The following is a 26,421-nucleotide window of genomic DNA, read 5'->3' as shown; positions in this document are numbered from 1 at the left end:
CCTATGGACGCTGGCATCTTCTCACTGTGAAAAATCACAGTGAGAAGCACCTCTAGCGGCTCAATGAGACCCTTAGGTAAAGCAGTTTACAGCAGTTTCTCTATGTTACAGCAGAAAGGGTTAATCCTAGATGGACCTGGCACCCAGACCACTTCATTAAGCTGAAGTAGTCTGGGTGCCTATAGTGGTCCTTTAAGCTTGTAAACATGGTCTGTGGAAGGAGAGTAAAGTGGACTATGGAAACAAGTAAAGTATAGAGAGAAGAGTCACCCAGGGAGATAGAAGACTTTACTAAAGATATATGTTTTCATCCATGTCTTGAAGGATTGGAGGCTGTGGAGAGTCTAATAGGCTGAGGTTAGGAATTCCATAGGAGTAGAGCAACACTCTTGTAGACTAGAGTTAGCAATGTGAGAACAAGCAGAGGACAAGAGAAGGCTACTGGCAAAGAGAATGAGAATGGGTGTTGATGTTAATTAAAGAGGACATGTAATGAGGAGTGGAATTGTTGAGGGCTTTGTAAATTAATGTGTTTTTTTTATCTTTTGTAGTATACAATGAATATTTAGGGATACGTTTAATGGCTTTATATTGTCTTTTTAATTTCACAGCAACAGTAACAACTAAGCTGTAGATATTGTTTCAGAACTTTTCTCTTGGCCTAGATTGTGGTTGTTACTCAAGTCACCACAACCTTCCATTTAGTGAATAAAAATCCCAGACTATTTACAAAATAAGTGTAGAAATTCACAAGGAATGAATGGATGTAGTAGACTTGTAGCTGTTAAATGCAACATTCACAAGCTTTCAAAGTAAATGAGCCAGAAATTACATCTATTGGTTTAGCAAATTAAGCACAGCAACAACAGATGAATTAACGTCAAGCTCTCCTGATCAATCTTCCCAGAATGCAACATTTATTGTCAATATGAACTCATCATAAATTGCGAAGGGCCCCATCACAACATAAGCAAACACGCAAATTAAAGTGGGTCATTCATCTATGTGTAATATGTGCTTTTAGTAATCTAAGATTAATTTTTCCAGCGGCAAATGCTAACCTGGGGGGAATTAAATGACAATAAATTTACCATGAATAATCGCTGTCCTTGGGATCACTATGTTTCTTACGCACGTGGCATCTGACAACTACTCGATCTTTATTGAGATATTTAACAGCATTCACAGTCCATTTTCACTCAATTCCATGCTTAACCGCTTAAGGACACATGACGGAAATATTCCGTCATGATTCCCTTTTATTCCAGAAGTTGTGTCATTAAGGGGTTAAGAAGATCACAATTATGTTCACGATCAAAAAGTTTGCTTAGCTGGGGCACTCTTCCCCTGCTGCTATATGTCAAATATGTTTTGTTAGAATAAAAGTGTTAAGAAGACAAAGCTGTATTCCTTACACTATAGTTCCCACTGCCTCCCCTCTCTCTCATGCCCCCCGCCCAATAAAGAATTAAAAACCCTTTGTTTACTTACTCGATCCCAGCGCCGATGTCCTTCTGCAACGTGTGGGCACTCAGCCTCCTCCGACATCATCCTATGGGGGAGGCTAATGCACATGCGCAGCGAGCACCACCACAGCATTGAGCCATCCCCATAGCTAAGTATTGAATCAATGCATTCCTATTGGGGATTTCACTGATTTTAGATGTCCTCATGCAGAGCGTGAGGACGGCCAGTTTCAGTTAGGCAACCTAAAGTCCGCTAAGATCCTGGAAGCACCTCTATTAGAGGCTGTCTTAGTGCCGCAATGTAAGCATAGCAGTTTCTCTAAAACTGCAATGTTTTACATTGCAGGACTAAGGGCAATAGGGACAATGCATCTAGACCACTCCAATGAGCTGAAGTGGTCTGGGTGCCTATAGTGTCCCTTTAAATGTTTGTCTTGTTTACCTATTGTACTGCACTGCAGAATATGTTAACACTATATTAATTATTGTAATTGTATAAGTGTGTGCATCTGTGTTTGTGCAAATGTATGTGTCAATTTTAAAATCTGACACCAAACTCAGCAGTACAATTCAGATCTGGATCTGCCCCTGAAATTTTAGTAATTTAACTCTGCTAATCCTACATTACATCCACAGAAGAACTTTGAGTTAGAACTAAAGGTTCTAAATTCTTAAAGGAACACTATAGTCACCTAAATTACTTATAAATAAAGCAGTTTTAGTGTATAGATCAGGGGTAGGCAACCTTTTAGAAGCATTGTGCCGATATAGGATTGTGATGTCCCGTAGCGTGCCGGTCCTATTTTTTTTTTTTTAATCAAGGTGTGTATGCTGACGGATTCTGCTTGTGTTATTTTTACTGTAATTGCTTTGTATTGCTGTATTTGTGCGTATATGCAGGGCCTTCTTTAATAGTGACTGGACCCTGGGCAAAGCATTTGCTTAGGGCCCCCTGGACCCTGTACCTCAACGCAGTGGCGGACCTAAAGTAGAGAGGTGCAAGAATTTTTTGGGGTCTCCCTGTTGCACGGGTGATTAAAAGGTAGATCCCCATCTGTCGTGCAACTCCAGAAATGCATTGATAGCTGGGGCTCTACCATTTACACATGTTTGCAGGTCTGTATTTAGCACTAAGCAGTTTTTGTTTGTTTGAATGTAAACAGGTTTTTGTATGGAATTTGTTTGTACGTGGTGTTGGCGTGATTGCAAGCATGTATTTGTGTAGTGTTTTTGAATGCAGGGGTGTATTTACATATAATTTTGGTGTGTAACACAGACATGTGTTTGTACGTAGTGTTGAGGTTTGAATGCAGAGGTGTATTTGTGTGTAGTGTTAGTGTGTGAATGCTGAGATGTATGCACATATACACACACAGAGATATATACACACTGAAATGCGCACACACACACACAGATACACACACAGACATACTGACACACACAGACATGCTGACATACAAACATACTGACACAGACATACTGACACACAGACACACACAAAGACATAGTGACACACAGACACACACAAAGACATACTGACACATGCTGACACACAGACATGCTGACACACACAGACATACTGACACACATACTGACACACATACTGACACACACAGATATGACACACATACATACAGACACACTAACACACACACACAATGACAGACATATTGACACAGACATACACTTTAAAACCCACCCTCCAGTTTCCTACCTTTCCTGCTGGTGGTTGAAGGTATTGGGAGTTGGGGTCTAGCGCTCTCGGCCAGCCCCCCTCCAATCTGCCTACTCTTCTTTCCCGCGCGCTCCTCTCTTTGTGGGAGGAAGTGATGCGCGGCCGTCACTTCCTCCCAGCCTGCTGCCGAAAAGCAAGGGGCCCGCTTGCGCTGTTAAAGCACCTCAGCATGCAGCGGGCCCCTGCTGACAGAAGCCCACCAGGTGGTCCTTTGAGCATGGGCCACCCGGTGGGCCTCCTTAGTGTGCAGATTACCGGCCAGAGGGTTAGAAATAGTTGAGGCCAGCAGGGCTCACAGTGCAGCTGCCCAGTTTGCCCTGCGTTAAAGTTGGCCCTGCGTATATGAGCTATTATATTGTTTATGTTCATGAGTAGTTTATGGTATTGTGTATGATACATATGAATGTGGGCTGTGTATGGGGGCCGCTTGTGCAATTGTGTGTGTGTGGATGGATATGTCACAGTGTGTGTTTGGTAGTGTGTGGGGGCTTTTTGGGGTATTGCATGTGAGGTTGTGTGCATGTATGTGGATTGTTAGTGGTGTTTCGTTTGTGCGGATTGTGTGTATGTTTGTGTGTGGGCTGTCCGTATTATTTGTATGAGGGGAGGGTTATTCTGCATTTCTGTGTATATCTAGCAGTGTGTGTGGCTTCCCTGGGTTCCAGTGGGGGCCAGGCAGGCCAGGTACAGGTCAAGGACAGGAGCTGCAACAGCAGCTGCAGGCTGCTCTGCTACAGTGTGGATTCCTATTCACAAGTGCTCTGAGATCACTACCTCTACGTCCTGCAATGCATAAATTGAGGATTGTCCTTCACCACCTTCTCGGATTAGCAGATATCTGAAGTTTTACTGGGACTCCTGATAGGCCAGAGCCTGTTTGGCTCTAGCAGCCTTGAGTGCCGTGCAAAGGCACCTCGAGTGCCGTGCATGGCACTAGTGCCGTAGGTTGCCTACCCCTGGTATAGATCATTCCCCTGCAATTTCACTGCTCAATTCACTGTCATTTAGGAGTTAAATCACTTTGTTTCTGTTTATGCAGCCCTAGCCACATCTCCCCTGGCTATGATTGACAGAGCCTGCATGAAAAAAAAACCTGGTTTCACTTTCAAACAGATGTAATTTACCTTAAATAATTGTATCTCAATCTCTAAATTGAACTTTAATCACATACAGGAGGCTCTTGCAGGGTCTAGCAAGCTATTAACATAGCAGGGGATAAGAAAATCTTAATTAAACAGAACTTGCAATAAAGAAAGCCTTAATAGGGCTCTCTTTACAGGAAGTGTCCATGGAAGGCTGTGCAAGTCACATGCAGGGAGGTGTGACTAGGGTTCATAAAGAAAGGGATGTAACTCCTAAATGGCAGAGGATTGAGCAGTGAGGCTGCAGGGGCATGTTCTATACACCAAAACTGCTTCATTAAGCTAAAGTTGTTCAGGTGACTATAGTGTCCCTTTAAGGTGGGGCCGTTACTATGGCAACTAAGAGAACTAGTAGGTACATTCCACTTTTGATGACTGCCATTTCACAATTGTACACCTTACTTTTCTGATTATGACACTTATTCATCTTCCCAGTAACCTTTTTGGCCCACTCTATTTCTACTTACGTTGCAATGCACGTACCTATACTTCCATCTGATCTTGGCCGAGCAAGAAACAGCATACAATTAATCACATAGGACAGGAGTTACGTGGCTGGTGATATCAGCAGATATACATTGAGCTTAATATATCACATGCGATTCAAATTATAACTGTGCCTTAAGCTCTTGTAATGAAGAATGCATGTGTCCAAACCTGATTGCGACGAACGTTAGTACATATATAAATTCTATGGCACTACCTCCAATAGGACCAACAATTCATTTGTGTGAGTCACTACCCCCTGCATTTTATTGAGCCAACCTTCCAATGCAGTCAAATAAATATACTTAAACTGCTTCCTACTCTATTCAAAGTGATGTACAGCTCCGATATGGATTACCACTCAATGACAGCATGTTTACAGTTTGCAATTTGGTTTCCCCAGCTTACTGTTGAGTAAATAGACCCCCAATATTTCTATATTCCCCGATATTCTAGTATGCACAATATACGATTGCTGAAAGTGCCACCAAGTCACTTATTGGAATGAGAGGGCAACGCTACCATTTAACATGAAAAGTTCCAACGCTAATGCTTTGCAAACATACTGCAGAAGCGGTGGCCTCTGTGCTGGTCAATAATGAGTTAATACACTGTTATGTTATGGTAACACCAAAGCAGAACAACTTGTCTTGTGTTGGCTCCTCTCTGCACAGTGCCGTGGGCACTCGCTGATGCACTTTGATGTCACCCCCCCAGCTGCATAATGTTCCTGAATGTTTTTTAAAACATGTTGGCACCTGTGAGTCATTCACCCTGGAGATTCAGTGCTGATGTTCTGTTAGAACCGCGCACTTTTTTAATTCCTTTTGTCTTTGTATCTAGAAATGCCAGACAAAGCTAGAAGTGAAACTGTTACATTTGTTCTGGCCATGACAATCAGGAGAATTCAGTAAATGGGAGGGGATCTCTCATTGGCAAGTGCTGTACTTTTTAACTCCAGTCTGCCCAAATTACAAAAGAAATATAATGCAGACATGAAGCTTATGGCAATGCTTCTGCCAGCATGAACAGTACAGTTCCAAAAAGGCAGAATATGCTACTCAGACTGGGTAGACGTGGAATCCCCAACAATTCACAGTTTAGTAATTTACCCTGTAAGTATCAGACCCACTTCAGAGAATCACAGAAGATCACAAAACAAAACAAAAGCTCTTACAAGATTATTCACTAAATGTGATTTGTCAGGAATTCAGAGTTTGTTTCGAATTTCAAATTGGATGTCAAAATAGCCCAACTGAAAATATAGATTATCTAGAGCAGGGTTCAGCAACCTATGCCACAGGTGCCGTGCCACATTTGCCACATTTGCACGGCACTCAAGACTGCCAGAGCGAACAGGCTCTAGCCTATCAGGAGTCAAACCACCTGCGATCAGTGATTGCAGGTGGTAAGGGGCAATCATCAATTTACGCATTGCAGCACTTAATCTCAGATGACTTTCTTCCAGCCCTTGTGAACAGGAATCCGCACTGGAGTAGAGCAGCCTAGAGCAGCTATCGCAACTCCTGCACTTGACCTGTATCTGGCCAGCCCGCTTCCCTCTGGAGCCCAGAAATGTCACACTGCTAGATATATATACAGAGTTGCAGAATAAGCCCCCTCATCATACAAATAATACAAGCATTCCACACATTAAAACGAAAACAAAGTCCCCACAAATACAATCCACATACATGCACATAAACCCACATGCAGCCTCTCACATGCAATACCACAAGCAGCCCCACACATACACACACACCAACAAACACACAATGTGACATATCATCCACACATACTATTTCACAAGCAGCTCCCATTCACAACCTACATTCATAGTTATCTTACACAATACCACAAACTACTCATACGCATAAACAATATTCAAGCCCACATACACACAGATACAACATTACAGAGCAACTGCAGCACCCATAAATAACACACTACAGCAACATGTTTAATTAAAAAAAAAAGTAGGACCAGCATGCCAAGAGATTTCAAGATCTTGTTTTGGCACAGAGATTTGTTTTCAATTCTTTTATGACGTAAACATTTAAATACATTTTGTATTCACCTCAGCGGAAAATTCTGTGTGACTTTAATTTTATGAAACCTACAGTTTAATAACATGCAGATATCTTTTTTTGTTTTTCAACATAAAACAAAGGTTTTTTTTTTTTTCCATTTCCAAACGTGAATTATAGATTCAGCCAAAATAGACAAACTGGAAAAGCTATCTGGATTGCAGACATTTTCAAATCGGTTCTCCACTGATGTCAGTTTGGTCAATGAACCCGCAGAGTTGTCGCTCGACTGTATAATATGTAATTGTGTTCAAACGGCTTTTATTTGTGTCACCGGAAATGTAAAACAATGCTATAGGATAGTAAAATAGGAGACACGCGGGTCTCGCAACAGCGGGAGCAGCCATATAAATATAAAGAAATGAACACCAAAACAATATTAACAATTAGAAGGTAGTACAGTAGCAACATTGTTAACTTCGTTACGGTACATGTAGTAAATATGCAAACATCTGTATCTTATAATCGGTTGCGAAGGGGTAGGTGTATCAACTCTGTGTGAGCCAGGTAGTGACTGTGTAGTGTATGGTCAAGATACGCCAGTCATCATAATGGCCGTGTACAGCCAAGGAGTATCGTTGAAGCGGATAGGGGCTATTATAAGGTCTGTGGTAAGGCTGACCTGAAGATATAAATCGGAAAGGGGACTCGTCGTCCTATATATTATTGAGGAATAGTGGGTTTCTATTGGGTCCCATTGCCTCGCGCGGGCCCTGTTTTGTCGTGCGGGCGGTAAAATCTGTAGGTTTAGTCTATAGTAGAGGGCAGCGACGATTTAGCGGAGCATCCGCATAGCACCTGTGGCCCTAACCCACCCACCATACCCTCCTGAATAATATGTAATTGATCATGGACTTTAAGAATCCTGGAGTCACAGGCTAATAGATGTATTCATCCACGAGTCATGCTCCAGTACTTTGATAATAAGTAGCAATATCCACAAACAAAAGGTGTAGATAGGAGGTCATGTACATATTAAAACAATCTTTGGATGGTGTGTTCAGAACCATTTGGCAAATAAACCATTTGTTCCTTGAAACCTGCTTGAAGCTTTCACATTATCCAGTTTAATGGATTAAACTTTCAGGTAAATTAATTAGTTCACAGCTGAGGCAGACTCATAAAACACTTCCTCCAGCTTCACATCCATATCCTATGATTAAATAAGCCTTGAGACATAAAACATGTCACGTGGCCAGCCTAGAAGTGCACCCTTAATTGGATCATTAATTTGTTCATATTTTTTTATTATTGTATTAGTTTATAAATAGCCACACTGCTGTAGTTGTGGTTGTTTTTCTTTTTTTTTATATATAAAAGAAAAAACATTTAAATAAAGATTTGAATTTGATCAAGATATTTTTGGAATTTATGTTGTTTGAACAACCTTTGACCTTCACATTCTGTTTACGGATTTCTTACAGGGCACAATCTGTGTCTAAAACCAGAATCCCAGGCTGTCTATTGTAGACAGATTCAATGTAACTGCAGATAGCCGCTAAACTAAGACTCTTATCCTATGTCTATCCAGTAAAATTCTCCAACCCAGAAAGTGTAAGGTAATGGTAAGCCTATATAATTACATTAATGCAGCACTGACAACGTCTGGAGACTTTGTAGAATTCGAAAAGACCCCCGACTATGACATCGCTCCTGGGGGTCTGGTGGTTGGGGAGCGGCCATCTTCTTCAGCTTAGGAACAAAGAGAGGGGGAGATACAGCGCTAACTCAAATGGCAGCAGATTCGGTTAATTAGATACCCTAACAATCCAAGGGAAAACAATAGGTAGAAAACAAGAAAAAACTGATTGGCACCAAGTATAAATTGAAATATGGATGTATATGTATATATATATATATATATATATATATATAGAAAAAATTCCAAAGCCAGGCACTCCTCCGTTCAAATGGTTTTAAAGTATTATAGGCCCAGGTGCTATCCCGCGTTATATATATAGAAAAGTAATGAAGGGAGCACACTAGGTCTTAGAAATAGTGCAAAATTATTTACTGCATTCAAAAGAATACATCGCTGTGGTATACAAACAAATCAACGTTTCGACCCTGCTGGGTGATCTTGATAAAGACCCAGCAGGGTCGAAACGTTGATTTGTTTGTATACCACAGCGATGTATTCTTTTGAATGCAGTAAATAATTTTGCACTATTTCTAAGACCTAGTGTGCTCCCTTCATTACTTTTCTATATATATATATGTATATATATATATATATACAGTAAAACCAAATAGCGATATAAATAACTTAGATATACTTAAAATGTCCCAGAGGAATAAAACAAGGGTCTTTTTTCTTTAAGCCTTTGAGGAGGAGATGCTTTAGTGTAGATCAGTCAAAGGTCCTCCTTGGCATTCAAATAAATTAGGTTTTGATTCAGATAGGGAGTTCTGTTTTTGGCATCTCATGTAAAATATATGCAGAAAAGAAAAACCAATAGTGCAACCCAGTATGTTCAATATCTCAATTATGTGAAGAAAAAGAATAGACTCACAATGATAAAGCCTCCAATCAGCTCTTAGATATGGCTCTGAGTGGTACAATCCCCACTCAGGGATGAAACTGGGATTTTTCTCTATGAGTTTTCACAGTGGAAGCAGCATTTAAAAAAAAAAAACGGATATAGTGCTCACTGTTTCAAACCAATAAAAGTGTGTGGAAGAGTATGAAACTTACTCACAATTTCAAGAGCACCTTATGCTCAATGATATCAGCTTAGGTGGAATGATACCCACCAAGGATATATATTACTAGAGGTAGATGTTGTGATGGTCCCTGGCGAGGCTCCTTAAAGTTGATAAAATAATTGCAGGATAAAAAAATATAAAAAAACCATAACATTTTGAGGGTAAAAACAATATTTATTGTAATATACCATACAAAAGTAAAAAAAGAAGCAAATTAAAAAGTCATTCTGAATAGTCACAGCCGGTTTCTCCCTTGGGCCTTCTCAAGTGATCATTTCTTCAGCTTAGGATCCGACATAACTACTGTACTCTTATGCATGCGTGAGAGTACAGCATTGAGATTCTGGAGGATCCCGTAAGATAGCAGGATGCTCCATAGACAGAGCCAATTACCTGCAGCCATAACTCATGATGGCATGGGGGATTCACACTTCTAGATGGTGGTAGCTCTACCATTGTCTAGAAGTGTAAGGTAGAGGAAATATACAAAGTTAAAGTAGTCCCTACTTTGTCTCTGTATATCTATTGACTGGGTTCAGTGAAATCCCATTACAGTCAATATGAGTATTTCATAAAGATTCTATCTTTATGAAATACTCATTTTTTTAGGGGTGAGTGACAGTGCTGATGGCATCACAGGTTACAGTATGGAGTTATAGAATTAATTAACCCATTGATTAAAAAGAAAACTGGTGCAGGATACAGAAGAGTCTGGTTAGTAAGTTCCTTATGTCCTGGGGATTCTACACAAATAAAGAGAATTCGTAATGTCTTCTAATGAAATGAAAGAACATCATGAATAATTATATAAAATATATATTATATATAATAGAGAGAGAGAGAGAATACATGGGTTGGGTTTGGGCTTGGGATAGAGTTAAGGTCAGTGCTGGGTTATGGTCAGTGTTAAGGTTAGTGCTGGGCTAGGATTAGGGTTTTTGTTAGAGTGAAGGCTAAGGTCAATACCAGGTTATGGCTAGGGTTGGGTTAGCGTTAAGGATAGTGCTAGGTTAAGACTAGGTTTGGGGTCAGAATTAGGGTAATTGTTAAAGGATCACTGTAGGGTCAGGAAAACAAACATGTATTATTGACCCTATAGTGAAAACCCACCATTTAGGTAGCTTGCCCCCCCCCCCCCTTAGTCCCCCTATAAATGTTTAAAACTCACCTTATTTCCAACGCCGCGTGGGTCTGCCAAAATTGACGATTTTTAGCCAATCCAATGCTTTCCCATTGGGAAAACATTGGATTGGCTAAAATTGACAAGGGGGCGGGGCCAAGCACCATTTTGGCCAATCAGCACCTCCTCATATAATTGCATTGAATCAATGGCAGGGCTGCCTACTGAGCAGCCCTGAGCCAGGAACCCCCTCCAGTGGCCATCTGAGGAGTGGCCACTTGTAGGTGTCCCTAAGGGCAATGTAAACACTACATTTTCTCTGAAAAGGCAGTGTTTACAGCAAAATGCCTAAAGGGAGCTATTATACTCACCAGAACAACTACATTAAGCTGTAGTTGTTCTGGTGACTATAGTGTCCCTTTAATGTTAGTCCAGGGTTAGAGCAAGGTGTAAGGTCAGAATTAGGGCTCGTGTGTTAGTGCTAGGTTATGGCTAGGGTTGGTTTAGTGTTAAAGATAGTACCAGATTAAGGTTAGAGTTAATGATAGTGATAGGTTTACAGTCAGTGTTATTATTAGGGTTAATGTTAAGGCTAATGCTGGGTTAGGGACAAGGTTAGTGTGTTATTTTTAGTGTTTAGGTTACAGCTAGTCTTAGGGTCAGTGTTGCAGTTGGTGTTAAGGTTAGGGCTAAGGTTAGTGTGTCATTGTTAGTTTTAAGGTTATGTCTGGGTGAGAGTTAGTGTTAGGGCTAGTATTAGTTGTAAGGTTAGTGTTAAGGTTATTGCTGGGTTAGAGCTAGGATTAGTGTTAAGTGTCAGTATTAGAGTTAGTGTCAGTGGTGTATCCTGGTTTTGTGCTGCCCTAGGCAGGACAAAACTCAGCCCCCCTCCCCCCCACTGACAGATACGCATACACTAGCTAACAGACATAAACACTCACTAACAGACACACACACACTGGCACACACACACACACTAACTAACAGACAAACACACTTACACTAACAGACACACACTCACTCACTAACAGACACACACACACACACTAACAGACAAACACACACACACTAACAAACACACACACTAACAGACACACACACTAACAGACAAACACACACACACACACACACACTAACAGACAAACACACACACACTAACAGACACATACTCACTAACATACACACACACAGACACACACACACACACACACAGACACACACACACTAACAGACAAACACACACACTAACAGGCACACACTAACAGACAAACACACACACATTAACAGACAAACACACACACTAACAGACACACACTAACTCACTAACAGACACACACACTAACAGACACACACAGACACACACACTCACTCACATTAACACACTCACTTTTTTTTGTATTTACCCCCCCCCCAGCCTCCTTAGCTTTGGAATGCTAGGGGGGGGGGGGGGGTTCTCCCTCTCCCTGGGGTCTAGTGGGGCTGCTGGGCGGTCAGACGGTTGGGCGGCGCTGGCGAGGGAGCACTTGCCCCTGAGCTGTCTGCTCAGCTCCCTTGTGCGCCGCAGAGTGATGTCGGGAGCCGGAATATGATGTTAGCCGCAAGTCTAACAAGACATTTGCCCTGGGCATTTGGGGGCGGCTTTTTTGGGGGGCGGCCCCCTGGAAAATGCCGATCCCAAGGCAAATGCTTTGTTTGCCTCGCGGCTAATACGTCCCTGGTTAGTGTTGAATAAAATTAGTGCCTATAGCAACTACTGTATAGGCGCATGACTTCCATTAATCTCTGGCAGATCAGGACATGTCTCATAATTCATCCAGAATTCAGACAAATTGCAATTAGTTGGAAACCAAATGCACAAGTCTACTAAGCATATCTGAGGACTGTATAATAATTCAAAAATGTCCCCAAATCTTCACATACAGTAATTAGTTGCTCAGTCTCTTAGCAGCATCTCCAGTCATCATAACAGAGTGGAGAGGGAGCTGCAGAACATCTATCATTTGCCCTCCCTATGCAAAAAGATTTGATTTTTTTTTGTTTTGTATCAAAAACCAGGGCACTGTCCCACCTTGCTCTATAGCCTAGTCTCTTCTGATGGACAGATTGTAATAATTTGACACTGTATAATACCTCTGGATTTAGCAGCTGGTGCAATATGACACATTGAAGAACAAAATTTGTTCTGAATCCCAAAACGTTCCCCCCTTTAACTGGTTGTTTCAAAGTCATCTGCAGAAAGTTGAATGTTGCATTGGTGCTGTGTGAGTGATTTTTTTTGTGTGTGTGTGTGTATGTGTGTTACAGGTGTGAAATAAATGATTGAATTATGTCAATGTACAGAAACAAATACTGTATTTATGGTGGTTATATTATAGAATTTCATAATTCTTTAAGTAGGAGAAGCAATCTATGTAAACAAACAACAACATTTTTTAGAGATTAAACCATGTTATTGATTAGTATGCAATATATCTTCTTGTGTCTCTACAGAAAAGGATGGATTCCCTCGAGCCCCCGAAATGGAGGGAGCTGAGACATCAGGAGGGGGGGAAGCAATCCCAGACGAAAAAGCTGTCGTTGCTCCACTGGTGGTGCCTGCTATGGGTCCAGTCAAAATCCCCATCCCAGAACGAGAGACTTGGACCCGTCAGATGGACTTCATCATGTCTTGTGTGGGCTTTGCAGTTGGACTGGGTAACGTGTGGAGGTTCCCATACCTCTGCTATAAAAACGGAGGAGGTAAACCTTGTGTGTGCTAATAATGGAAGCTCTTTCTTTAGAACCTAGCCTTTTCACACATCTGTCATTTATAATTCTTTGTTCTTCATCGAAATAAGGGCACATTTATAATTCTCTACAGAAATGTTTTTAAATTCAAGAAACTAAGGATTCTACCAAATGTTGCCCAGTTTGAAGTTTGAGCTTAATAATAATGAATTAGTAGTTACGTAATAATTAGTAGTAACAATAAAAGTCAGCTCTTAGTGAGCCTTCATGGTAATTTTAACATCTGGGAATCCACGTTTTAGACAGGCCTGTCATAAATGTTAGATTGTATTACTGTATCCTCAATGGTCACTGAACAGCATATGGCTCTGTTAATTTTGACATATTGGGTATGCAACTTAATGTTATGGTTACCCTCATGTCCCCCTTCCATAATTATTAATCGTTCATCTCATTGGCTGTCTCAAGAGCTATCGGAGGATCATTAAGATCGTTTAGGGTAGTTTTTCAGTGACCAAACTTTTTGCCCAGCATCAGAACCGCCAATAGAAGGCCAGTCAAGTTACAGGTGGAACTGCATCTTTCTAAGTCACCTAAACAGCAGAGAAAGATTTGGATGAAATTAAAATGATTTGCTGATTTGCTCCTTGAAAACTTAAAAGTGATATCTAGACAGAGCCACCATGTTTCCTGTTTCTGGGTGTCTATGGAGTATAGGTCAACTCCTAAGGAAAACATTAATACACACATATATCATAAAGTGAATAAGCTGTACAGTGAATCAAATACTTTTTTAATGCAAAGTGCTTATAAAAGCCTTTAATAATATTTTTAAAAAATCAAACATAATATACATATATACAGGTAGTCCTCACTTTGCAACTTACCTGTTTTACGACTGCTCGGACTTACGACCAGCTCTCTAGCATGGGGATTTGAGAGAGCTGATTTATGTATGGAGAATTTTACCCAAACATAGATTTCAGCCATTCCCTGTGCTAGTGAGCTAATATATGTTCGGGGAATTTTCACAGAACATAGATTCGAGGGACTTCCTGCTCTGCTGTGCTAATCTATGTTCGGGAAATTTTCCCCGGACATATATTTGCGGGATTCCCTGCGCTAGTGAGCTGGCCTATGTTAGGGGAATTCCCCCGAACATAGACCTGCTCTCTAGCGCATCCTCAGTTACCGACCAATTTGTTTATGCGACTGAGTTGTAAGAACGGAAGTGAGTAAGTGAGGACTGTCTGTATGGTAAGGGTGTAATAGCGTTAGACCAAAATAAAAATGCTCCTGTGCTGTGTGCCATGTTCTCTCTTCACAGAAGTCAGTGTGGAAACTCAGTTCCCGCTGCAAATACAGTAAAGGAACAGAGTTGTTATCCTACTTGAAAATGAGGGCTACTTTAACTTGTGCATTTTGAAATAGTATGAATGAGTCTATAAAAAATGAGACGGTTGTACTGGAAAATTGCTGTCTAGCGTAAAAAAAGCCACTGATGATTACGTACATAAACATTTTTTTGACCTTTGAACCTCAATCAAGGCTCGCTTTTCTTTCCTACGTAATAACTGTTTTTTTAAATGCATGCTGTGACCTATATAAAAATGGCAACAAGTTATCAATGCTGTATTCCCACTCCCACCCTTCTGCATCCACTTCCCAGTCTTGCAGAGAATCACACGCTCTAAAAATGGAAATATACTGCAGAGGGGGAGGGGAAAAGAAGAAAGTGTCATTTGTTAGAGCTGATTCGCACAGATCTTAGCAGGATCGAGAGGACAATCACAGAAGCTGCTATGACAGCTAATATAAATTATAGATTGCTACAATATGCTGCTATACCTCTCTTTTCAGGATATCTTACAGTTGCAGCTTGATACCCTCATGAAAATTTGGACCCACTTTATAAATGTTGATTTAAAAAAAATAAAATGTTTTTTTTTTGTTTTGTTTTTATAAAGTGAAACAATAATAACAACATCTTATTATTAATGAAAATACTACAGGATGAGTACTGCAGATGTAGAGTTGTGTTGTAGGCTTAGGGTTCAGAGAGACCTATTGGGTTATTTACTAAAGTTAGAATTTAATTTGTACTCAAATGTGAACCAAGCTGAAGATTTTATTTAACGTGGCTGTCTTTATTTCAATGTTTTAATTTGATAGTCAAAGACATAACACCACAACTTAGTAGTAAATTAATGGTATGGGTAACAGCAATGCTGCTACAGAACCTCTTTGGCGATACACACAGTTACTGCATGGAATTATGGCTTTGGTAACCATAGCTCACCTTTTATCTGTGACGTTTATGGAACATTATTATGCAGTACTTCATTATACAATCTTTACTGACCTTCTGGATCATTGTTTATCACCACCTGATGGAAGTCACTCTAGAAACGCACAAGGGTGATTGAGTGTAAGGGTGACCAGAAATTCCCTTTATGGAAAAGGCAATGAATATAAACAATACGGGATTTCTCTGGAAAGCTCCCAAACGGAGTTGCTTTTTAGAGCTGAAATCTCTCTAGATGTTATCACTTTAAATTAACCATACTTACACTTAGTCTCTGAATTGTTGCAAGTTGAAATTGGAATAGCAGCAATACAGCATTTAGTGAATGAACCCTATAAGAAGGCACATCTAGAAGGTTAACAATATGACTAAATAACTTCATGCTTCAAGCACACAATAGCAGGGCTCTATATTCCAAGTCCTATGCTTCTAACCAGGCCTTTAAAGTTACTTGCCACTGCAAACCTGGAAGGACCATGAAATTGTGAGCCCCAATCCATAGCAACGACTACCATTATTGTTTAGAGGCATTTGCTGGGGTTGGAGTTGGGGTTGCAGATGGGTGTTAGGAGCTGCAGAGCGAAGGGAGGGGCTACAGTGTGGGGCGGTGCTGTAGTGGTGAAAAGCGTACTATAGTGGGGGAGTTAGGTGCTGCAGTAGGGGGATAGAGGCTACAATGGGGAGGGGAGCAGTAGTGGGGGGCTAGAGTGGGAAGATAGGAAGCTAGGGGCTGCAGTAGGGTGGTATAGGCTACAGTAGGGAGGGGTCTTTAGTGGGGGGCAGGTGCTGTAGTGGGAAGACAGGATGCTAGGGGCTGCAGTAGTGCTATGTGGACTGCAGTTGGGAGGTAGAGTGGCTGCTGTGGTAGGGTGCAGTGGCTGCATTGGAATTTTTTTAACAATTAAAAACAACAAAAACACACCTAAATAAGATTATACCCTCCTCTGCTGTGGTGGTTTTGATGTCAGGAGTCCCCTGGCCCGGGTCCCTGCTAAAGGGCCAACCATTTAGCAGTGGTTTGCCCCCCTACCTGGCCACTGCTGGGCACCGATGCTGCCTGGTGGTCCAGTGACATGCTCCCTGTTACTGCAGAGCTACAGAAGCTGGAATCCGCTAACATCGCATTCAATGGCTGAGAGCATTGGCTGACTTATGACACCCCAGTGATGCTACTAGAGGTGGAGTTACACATCCGGCAGCAGAGGCGGTTAAACTCCACATATGCAACGTTTTAAAGTGAAACACTGCACACACAGACTCCAGGCACCATGACAGCAAATCACTGAAGTGGTCAAGGTGTGTGGAGCAACGCTTTAAGCTTGGACACTCTGAAGTACACTCTTTTTTCTATTTTTATCTTTCTTGTACTCTGACCTATTTTTGGTGGGTATGATCAGTATTGAACCCTGGCTGTGTTCCTGAAGCCTAGCAACTAGGCTTTTATTGTATTTTATTCAAACATTTTCTTATTACCTTTATCAACTACTAGAGCCATATGCCCTAATTAGCACTCATGTCCGCACACATTTACCTTGTAGTGTGTTTCTTTTGTATGTCTTTTAAATATGTAAACTTGTAACTCTATTGTGCTATTCAAAACATTTTTGAAAACATTACAAAATACTTGTAAGGAAATGCCAAGCACATGGTTGATGGTATCAAATTATGATTATGATTCATTTCCATTAATCACTCAAGAGAAAGGCCAAACAGTCCAAGGCGATGCCCCTTTTCTTGAAGTTGGCCCTCAAGCAGTTAAGACAATCATCCTGGCTTTAATAATGAAAATTATGCTAGAGTTCACATAGGATTGACTGAGCACATTGGGAGCTCCTGGTAAAAAGAATGGTTTTATAATATGTACAATCGAGATGGGAGTTACAGACAGGACATTTCAATTTGGCCTCTGGGCATACAACTCTGGAATCTCTAGGTTTCCAGATATCGTTATAGACAACTCTGAGCATCCCCCCTCCCGAACTGCTTCTCAATGTGTTAGTCAGTCTAAGATATGCTATTGTCTGTGTGAGCAGCTGTTGGCTTGTACAGCTAATAGGAAGTCGCAACACCTACTCACATACACGGCAGAGCATTATTCAAGCACTCTGGACTGAATCTGATATCCATTTTTCATGTATTATATTTTTATATTTTATTTCTTCGGTAATATCACAACACATACCAGCAGCAAACAAAGAGTAAGTCTACTCTTATTGTGAGAATTCATAGATACAGATTTAAACTATCTGCATTGGTAAATGTGCACTGTGCTTTTTTTTTTTGTGTGTAAATAGACACACAATGTAGAGTAGGTTGTTCGGTCGCACATATATACACGCTGCACACAAGTATGTATAGATTTAAACACAGTGAGACATGCAGCACTCCTTGTCGACATATAAATTAACAATGGCTTCATCAAGCTTCAAACATCAAACCTTTAGAGGAAAAGATACTCGCCAAAGGAAAAGAATAGAAAAGATACTGTAAAAAATAACCTCAATTGTGTACTATCCTGATAATGAGGTAATAGGCAGATAGAGTCTCCTAGAAGAGAGAATACAGATACTTTAGAGAAGACAGAGAGAGAAAATAGAAAAGAAAAGCATAGAAAGAGGTAAGTAGATAAAAGACGAGAGGGGGGAAAGGGTGTAAATCCCCTCATGAATGCTCCAACGTGCCTCCCATGTCAGCCCAGACACACCTGCTAATCTCAAAGGTGTGTCTATCAGCTAGTTAGAAGTACCTTGAATTCAGCATTTTCTGTAGTGGTTATCCATCACATCCAAATTGCCATATACGTTTGAGTATTGCCTGTGGTGCTAAAAGTGAGCTCCTCTATCACCCTAAGGTCCTCCAATATGGAAAACCAGAGCCTCAGTGCCGGTGTGCCAGACTTACGCCATATCATGAAAATTAAGTGTTTAGAAGTATTCATTATTTGGATGGTCATTGACTTTTTATAAGCAGAAGCCACTACTGAGGAAGAACGCCACTAGTTGGAATGGAGGAGGGTGATCTGTGACTGGCTTAATAATGTCATGGAATTTTCAATAGACAGTTCCACCATATATGCTGGAAAGTGCCCAGGGTGTCATGGTATCTCCAACATCCACCATCCTAAGAGAGATCAAATCTGCTAAGAGCCATTTCCCAATGACCAAAGAAAGTATGGCTAGGATAGGATAGGAGGATTTAGTTGGCGCTGGAGGGTGGCGTATGGAAAAGATATCCCATGCTCCAGAGGGTCAGCTCCGCGGCACAATTCCTCAAATCTTGTTAATTCCTGTGCCAGGCAAGGGCATTGAATTTGTCCCACCAAATAGACTGTAATCTGTCAATGCTTAAAATGTTGTATTGTAATGTATGTAAAATATTGTATGTAAGGTAGGTTCAGATCCATACACTAGGTACCGCAGCGTTATCCAGCTAGCTGGCTCAAGAGCATGGCATGCCTGTGGCACCTCCTGCAAAAATAAAGTCTGAAAGGCTTTGGGTTCCAACCCCGGAGGGAAGGAAAGATTAAAGACCAATGAAGTTAGTGATGAGGGCAAGGAGGATAAACTCAGTGGCTGTGCCAGAGAGTGCCAAACTGCTAAAGTCGCCTTTATAAAAAGATTAGTGCAAGCTAAGAGGTTGCTGATCAATTTTCTAGCCATAATGCTAGCAGAGGTCTGCCAATTACGACACCTCAGCTTCCTTCCAGTGTGCATCTGTCCCTTCCTATGCCCACTTGGCCACCCACAGGAGATGACTGGCTTGATAATATAGCTTCAAATCCAGCATCGCCAGACCTCCCCAGGTTCCCCTGGACTTTGGCAGTGTCAGCTGGAGAATTAGTTTTCTTGATTTCTCCATCTTCCAGATGTAATTAAGAAGCAAAGATTGCTCTCACTCCAGACAGGGAGACATTTAACACTGTCAATTTAGAATAGTTGATCTTTAAATTGGACAAGGCACCAAAATCTCCAACATGATATTAACATAGGGACATCTCCAGGGTTGTAACATAGAAAAATAAGCCGTCCACATAAGCAGTGACTTTGTAATGAGTATCTCCCATTTCAAGCCCTTGGAAGTAGGGATTAGTCCTGATCACATTTAGGAATATTTCTAGGGCAAAGAGACAGTGGTGACAGAGGATATCCCTGACGTGTGCCACTACGAATGGGGAAAGGATACATAAAGGCCCCATTAATGCAGACACATGCAGTGGGCCATGTATACAATGCTGAATCCAATCAATGTGGCAAAGAGGTAGTTTCAGTATACACGATCAAAGACCTTCTCTGTGTCTTTAGGCAAGAGGAGAAGGCTCTGTGATGATAATCGGGCATATTGCAGGAGAGCTAAAGTTTGGATCGTGTTGTCCTGAGCCCCTCTATGATGGATAAAGCCCACCTGATCCTTGCATGGTGTATTTTATTCAATGGGTACCAGAAACAGTCGGTTGGTTGGTTTAGGCTGTTGGAGACCCACTCACCTGTTATGCTGGTAACTTTAACCATGTTTTTCATGGTGGAACAGCATGGCAGATGGTATCATGTGTTCGTAAACCAACAATGCAGATAGACATGGTGGAAAAAAACAGGAGAGGGAAAGTCGGCAATTGCCACCCTCCATATTGTCTCCCTAGAGCAGCGTTTTCACTTCTGTTGGCAACTGAGATATATTAGACAAGGGCAAACAGTGATCTGACTACGAGAGGCTTTCCATTTACTTCACCAAAAGATCTGAAAATTAGACTGCTGAGTCACAGCTAAACATCACATTTAAACAGAAAACAAAACAAAAGAAAGTAAAAAATTAAAAGGAGAATGAGTGGTCAATTGGTAAACTACTCACCTGTTTCACTCATAAAACAATGTAATTCCACACCTTCAGCCTGTAACTATCTGGATTTAATCATACTAGCGTTTTGCCAGAGCAGGCTTCTGAGAAGCATTCCAAGTAGAAAGGGTAGGTTAGCGCTAATAATATAGTGGATAGGCAGCGACCTTACAGAGGGTAACCCTCTAACCCTCTATATGAGAAATGTACAATAAGGAAAAGAAATGCTGCGCCAAAAAATCAAATAAATAAAAAATAAAAATAAAAAATAAATTAAAAATATAAATTAAAAAATAGATAAGTTCCAATAAATATCAGAAGGTAAAATGGATATAGTCACTCGTTCCGCTGTTGGGGTATCTTCTCTTGTTATACTAGTTCAAACCGTGTGATATGGAAGACACAAGAAGAGAAACCAATCGCGGAGTGTATAAAATGAATGTAACATAAATTAAAATATATGTGTTACACTCACATTTAGATGAGCTATGGCCAGCTCAGGTTTGATAAGCACACAGCGGAATAATCCCCGCTTACAGGATATGTTGGTGCTTGTCCTCCGGGGGTTTGTCCAATTCTCAGGAGAAGAAGGAGATAAAAACAGCAAATAGTGCTCAGAGAGCATTTCTGAGAAGCATTGTATGGGAGGAGGGTGGCAATGGCACTGGGTGTCCTCAATGCTTCTCTAGAACAAAAGGGGACAAGTTATCAGAACCACACTAATTTACTGTAGATAGAATTTCTGGCTGTGAGTGCTGGTAGCTTCTCATGTTGCCCATTCTGCCAGACTAGATTCTCCATTTCTACAATGGCATACAAGTTCATATGCGATACGTTCATGTAAGCATGCATGAATTCTAACAGGTAGAGTTAGTATTCATGCATGCTCCCTTTTGGCATCTCATGTCCAAAGCCAAGTTAATTAACACACTGTGCATGGCAGTGCCAGGACAGCATCATATATGATGTAAAATAAAATAAAGAATACTTTAATCTGACACATATTTAAGGAAAAATAATGTTGTATCTATGCATTCACTAGCAACATAGATATTCTAGGCAGTGTCTTCACATGTGTTCTGAATGCACCCCTTCCCCTGGGCTACTACAGGTGGCTTAGAATTATAAGAGTTTCAATTTAACAAATTAAGCTGTAAGCTGACACCTTTGTGCTACCAGGACACACATACATATAAAATGCATATCAAAGACACCTAATTCTCACTTCCTATTCCTACAGGTGTGTTCCTGATACCGTATCTATTGATCGTGTTTGTTGGAGGAATTCCTGTCTTCTTCTTGGAGATTGCGCTTGGTCAGTTCATGAAGCAAGGTGGTATTGCAGCGTGGAATATAGCTCCATTATTTAAAGGTAACATATTCACAAGGTTCCTAATTTACGACACGGGTGTTGGCTGTAGAAACGGACACTTGCCAAAGGCCTTGAAATAAAATCAAAATATGAATTATTTTCAGTAAAAATAGATGTATTTGAGAATGTTTTTCTGTTGTTTTTTTTTCAAGTTGGAGGGTAGACAGTTTAGAGGTAATATCACTTTGAAAATTCCCTGAGTTGCCTTCCAACAGAAGTAGTAAAGGTTAGTACAGTAAAAGATGTTTGGGGTCTGCATGAGGCTATACTAAAACATAATAAGCAAAACCATCTGGAGACTTTATAAAGGGTTATTCCAAACTTCACGACAACTTCAGTGATATGAACTGGTCATTGTTTGGAGTCTATATTTGCCTACGTTCATACAGAATTTAATTGAGGTGTTACTCTAGCTCTGGCATGGTCATTTGGGCATAAGCCAGCCTAGAACAAAAGTCCTGGTCTGGCTAATGTTCCTATTGGAAGTCCGTCCTCCCCTCAGCCTGTCCTTGCTTACGTCACCAGAGGAGGATTGGGCTGCCGGGAGATCTTTGCCTCGCTATAGGATTACTGATAAGTTTTAGCTTTATTTTTTTATTTTATTTAATTTTTTTTTGGGGGTGGGCATGACAGTAAAGCTTACTCTTATCAAAAAGAGTGTTTTATTAAGAGGTTTCAGGAAATGTCACCAAATCAGAGGCAGCACTCTTATCCTTTCATTGTTTCCGACAACGTTTGGTGGGCTTTTGCACATATCCATTTCCACATTAGTGAAGCGGCCCTCAACATAGGGTCCAGGCTTTAGTGCCAGGAGAACCTTAGGTTTTATCAAAACGTTCTGTCTGACACAAACCTAGAAACTCTGCACCATAATCACTACAATGATAAAAGGATTGCTGAATGACTTTCTGCCGATTAGGTTTCTCTATAATGTGAACATTTTAATGTGATTTTCCTTCCACTGAAAGCATCAGATTAGCATTGCAGCTATATCAAGGGCAGAGATAAACAATGACACTGCAAGGGTAATTCAGTAAACAAGGAACTGAGAAGAATTTTAGGACAAACTATTAGAGGTGGAAAATAGCTTAAAATCTTTTCACCTACAACATGCAATTCTTTTGTCAATTATCCACAATTAATTACATATTTAATACACAAAACCCCCTTATATGAACCTTTTGAGTTGATGTTTACCTGGTAGAACCAGTCTTTAGGATATTGTTCATGTAATATTTAGTAATTGTCTCATTGATTGCTCTGTTTCCCCCTATATAACATTGTAATTGTTCTCCTTTATGATATTGTAAAGTGCGGTGGAAATAAATGCTATAATAATAATAATTATAAACAGATGGCTTGAAAAAGACACTTTAGTGTTGAAACGTTGACTGAATCAAATTAGATTACCCCAGGTGCTTGGGTGTTTCTCCTTTTATTAATAAACTGACACAATTATTCACAGAAGTGAGAATTAGACTTGTTCTTTTGGTATCAAACAAATCGGCAGTTCGTCCGAATTCTATAAACTCTGAATCACCCTATGCATGACACAAAACACAAAACAATTGAAATTATCAATGGACAATCAATTTCTTTTGATTTGTGACTGGGATTTCAGTTCGTGATGCCAAAAAAAAAAAAAAAAAAAGACTGATGGAGAAAAAGATGATTGATGGTTAGGCGACAGCCACTGCATGTTGATTTTATTCACAGATCACGTGAGAACTGACCAGAAGAGAGAGAAAATGAGGAGCCATAAAAACTAAATCTACATTTATATATTATATCTTTAATAAATATACAATATATAGGTTTTTTTAACTGCTTCTCCCTTTGCGCTCGATTGGTTATTACTTCTCACTAGCTCTGTGTACCAAAAGGCAAGGACATTTTAGAAAAAATTGGTCGAACTGGAAAAATATTTGCAACTTGACTCGTTCGGCCAAAAGTTTAAAATTCACTTTAAATTCCGAACGATTCACACTTTTGGTGGATAACCTTATAGAGTAGTATTTAAATTCACTCTGTTTTATCAAATAATCATCACATTTTCTTCCCAGTTTTTCCCAGAATCTCATACAATAATTTTAGATTAGGAGTGGCCTCATTTTGTAATTTCATAGAACAGTTTTTGTGAGGAATTCATGGTTGGGGTGATCCCTTCTTGAAATAACATTCTTTGTATTCTCTCTATGAGCTAGGGTAAAATAGGAAGAAAAACATGCCATTGTAGTACAAATATATCAATTTCCAAAGGAATTCAAAGAAATAAGCATCATTTTTCATAAAGCAGTAGGGTATCTGTTTATCCATTAAAATCTGACATTTGCCTTATTAAATCAAACAAAGCAGCACATTGACGGTTCTCTTTTATTAAGTATATCATTTTTTTTGTCCTTGCATTTAATAATAAAAAATACTATTCATTTTCTTGGGTTTAACCCCTTAATGACACATGACATGTGTGACATGTCACGATTCCCTTTTATTCCAGAAGTTTGGTCCTTAAGGGGTTAAAGTTGAAAATATACTATACCGACTGTACTATTAATGAAACAGCGAATAGCCAGTAATTCACGTGAAGCCTGCAAATTGTATATTACATCTATTAAACTGGGAATATTCTCCAATTTAGCTTTTAGTTCCACAATTTTGGCCTGATATTTGCAATTCTGTCACTAACATTTCACAAGTTAGTGAATAATCAGGAAAATTTTTAGATTCTCAGGATCACGTGTTAATTTGTCAGATTCTCATAAGTAATAGAATTCTAATGAACGGTCAAACTAAATTGTTTGAGGTTGAATGTAGAGAATTGTTTTACAGGGTTATTCACCAAAGTGAGAATTAATTCAAAGTGAATTTCACATTTTTAGGCCAATGTAGCTAAACTGGAAGAATTTTTCTACTTTGACTTTAAATTTGAAATTCACTTTAACCCCTTAAGGACCAAACTTCTGGAATAAAAGGGAATCATGACATGTCACACATGTCATGTGTCCTTAAGGGGTTAAATTCTCAATTTATTGAGTCACCCTGATAGGGTTTTTCACTAAACTGTGAATTGTCAGGAATTCATCAGAGAATTGCACATTTTTTAGGCTAAAATAGCCACACTGGAAAATAAAGCTCAAAGTCAGCTAATTTATCCAAAATTCTCTGCAGCTGAGTAGTATATAACCCTTTAAATAATTTCGCAACCACAGATTTCAGGCTCACAGGTCTGTAGTTTCCAGGATAAGATGTTGATTCTTTTGAAAATATAGACACCACCTCTGCTTTGTATACTCTTTTGGTAGGATTCCTGAAAAAAAGAATCTTAAAAAATGCTAAATTTCACCCAACAACAATTTGGATCACTTTTTTACTTTTATAGATTTAAAAAACTTTATTTGTAAATTATGTTTTAAGAGATATTTTTGAGACATTTTGCCCTACATGTAAGAAAGTAATCATGTAATTCTTTAGTGTGCAGAGATATGATTCATTGTTATCATTAGACATATTTTGTAAAGGGTTGCCACCCGCTATCATCTCCGTTGAGAACCATGCTGTGTACTCTGGCATTGCCCTGATTTTAGATTAAAACAAGTCGTCCAGAGTAAGGATGTACGATCTCCATGTCTGAAGGAACTTTTTGGCTAGAATTATCTTGTTAGCTACGGTGTTTAGCCAATTATGTGATGACTCTTGCCAAGCCACATTGGTAAAGCATACATGCCAACAGTCCTGAATTTGTCTGCATTTTGGGGTAATGTCCCTGCAAAACTGGGACCTGCCCTCCATTTTCAAATCTACCAGCTGATCTCAAGATGCAGAAAAGGACCGGGCATTAGGATCATGCACAGAGTACATTAGCAGCATTCTGCATGGTCTGCTGAAGGATGCAGGCTGTCAGTCAGTCTCGCCACTCTCTTTAAGGGTGAGACTGCCCAGGCAGACACTCCCCTTTCATGGATGGACCGGTCCCTTGCTTTCCAGGCAGACCCTTGCCCTTTGCTCTGGGCAGCTTGCTCTCTTGACTGCCTACCTCTGTCCTGGGAGGTGAGCAGAAAAGATAAGCCGTCATGGTAGAGTAATTTTCAGAAGTTAAATGGAATATTCTAATACAAAGTCAGTTCTTTATATTTACCTAGACTCTCTCTAATTTGCGGTGGGATTCCTCATTGCATTAGTTGTAACAGAAGATTTATTTTTTTCTCGAAATGACTTTGTAAATCCATGTTAGAAGGCTAGTAAGGTCTCTGTTTTTAATTTCCAACATTATGCTTTAACACGCTGTGAGCCATATTGTAGATCAATCATGTTTTCTAATCCTGTACTGCATGGTGGATGACGTATCTCCCACCAATTGATCCAAACCGAGACGTGTTTATCATTATTACTGGTGTAAAATCCTAACCCTAACTTAAAAAAAAAAACGTAATATAAAAAATATAGAA

General features: G+C 40.1%; 1 protein-coding gene across 1 annotated transcript in view; it reads left to right on the top strand.

Annotated features, from left to right (window-relative positions):
• The window catches only part of LOC134568263 (sodium- and chloride-dependent creatine transporter 1-like), a 90,555-nt gene that overhangs the window by 33,197 nt on the left and 30,937 nt on the right, over nucleotides 1-26,421 (top strand). The window contains exons 2-3 of the mRNA XM_063426705.1: nucleotides 13,233-13,481; nucleotides 21,845-21,976. Of these exons, the coding sequence (XP_063282775.1) occupies nucleotides 13,233-13,481; nucleotides 21,845-21,976 (381 nt within the window). The remainder of the gene's footprint in view (nucleotides 1-13,232; nucleotides 13,482-21,844; nucleotides 21,977-26,421) is intronic.

This window comes from Pelobates fuscus, chromosome 7, assembly GCF_036172605.1.
Source record: "Pelobates fuscus isolate aPelFus1 chromosome 7, aPelFus1.pri, whole genome shotgun sequence".
NCBI lineage: Eukaryota > Metazoa > Chordata > Amphibia > Anura > Pelobatidae > Pelobates > Pelobates fuscus.
Note: the sequence above shows the minus strand (reverse complement) of the source record. Positions and strands in the feature narration are given on the sequence as shown.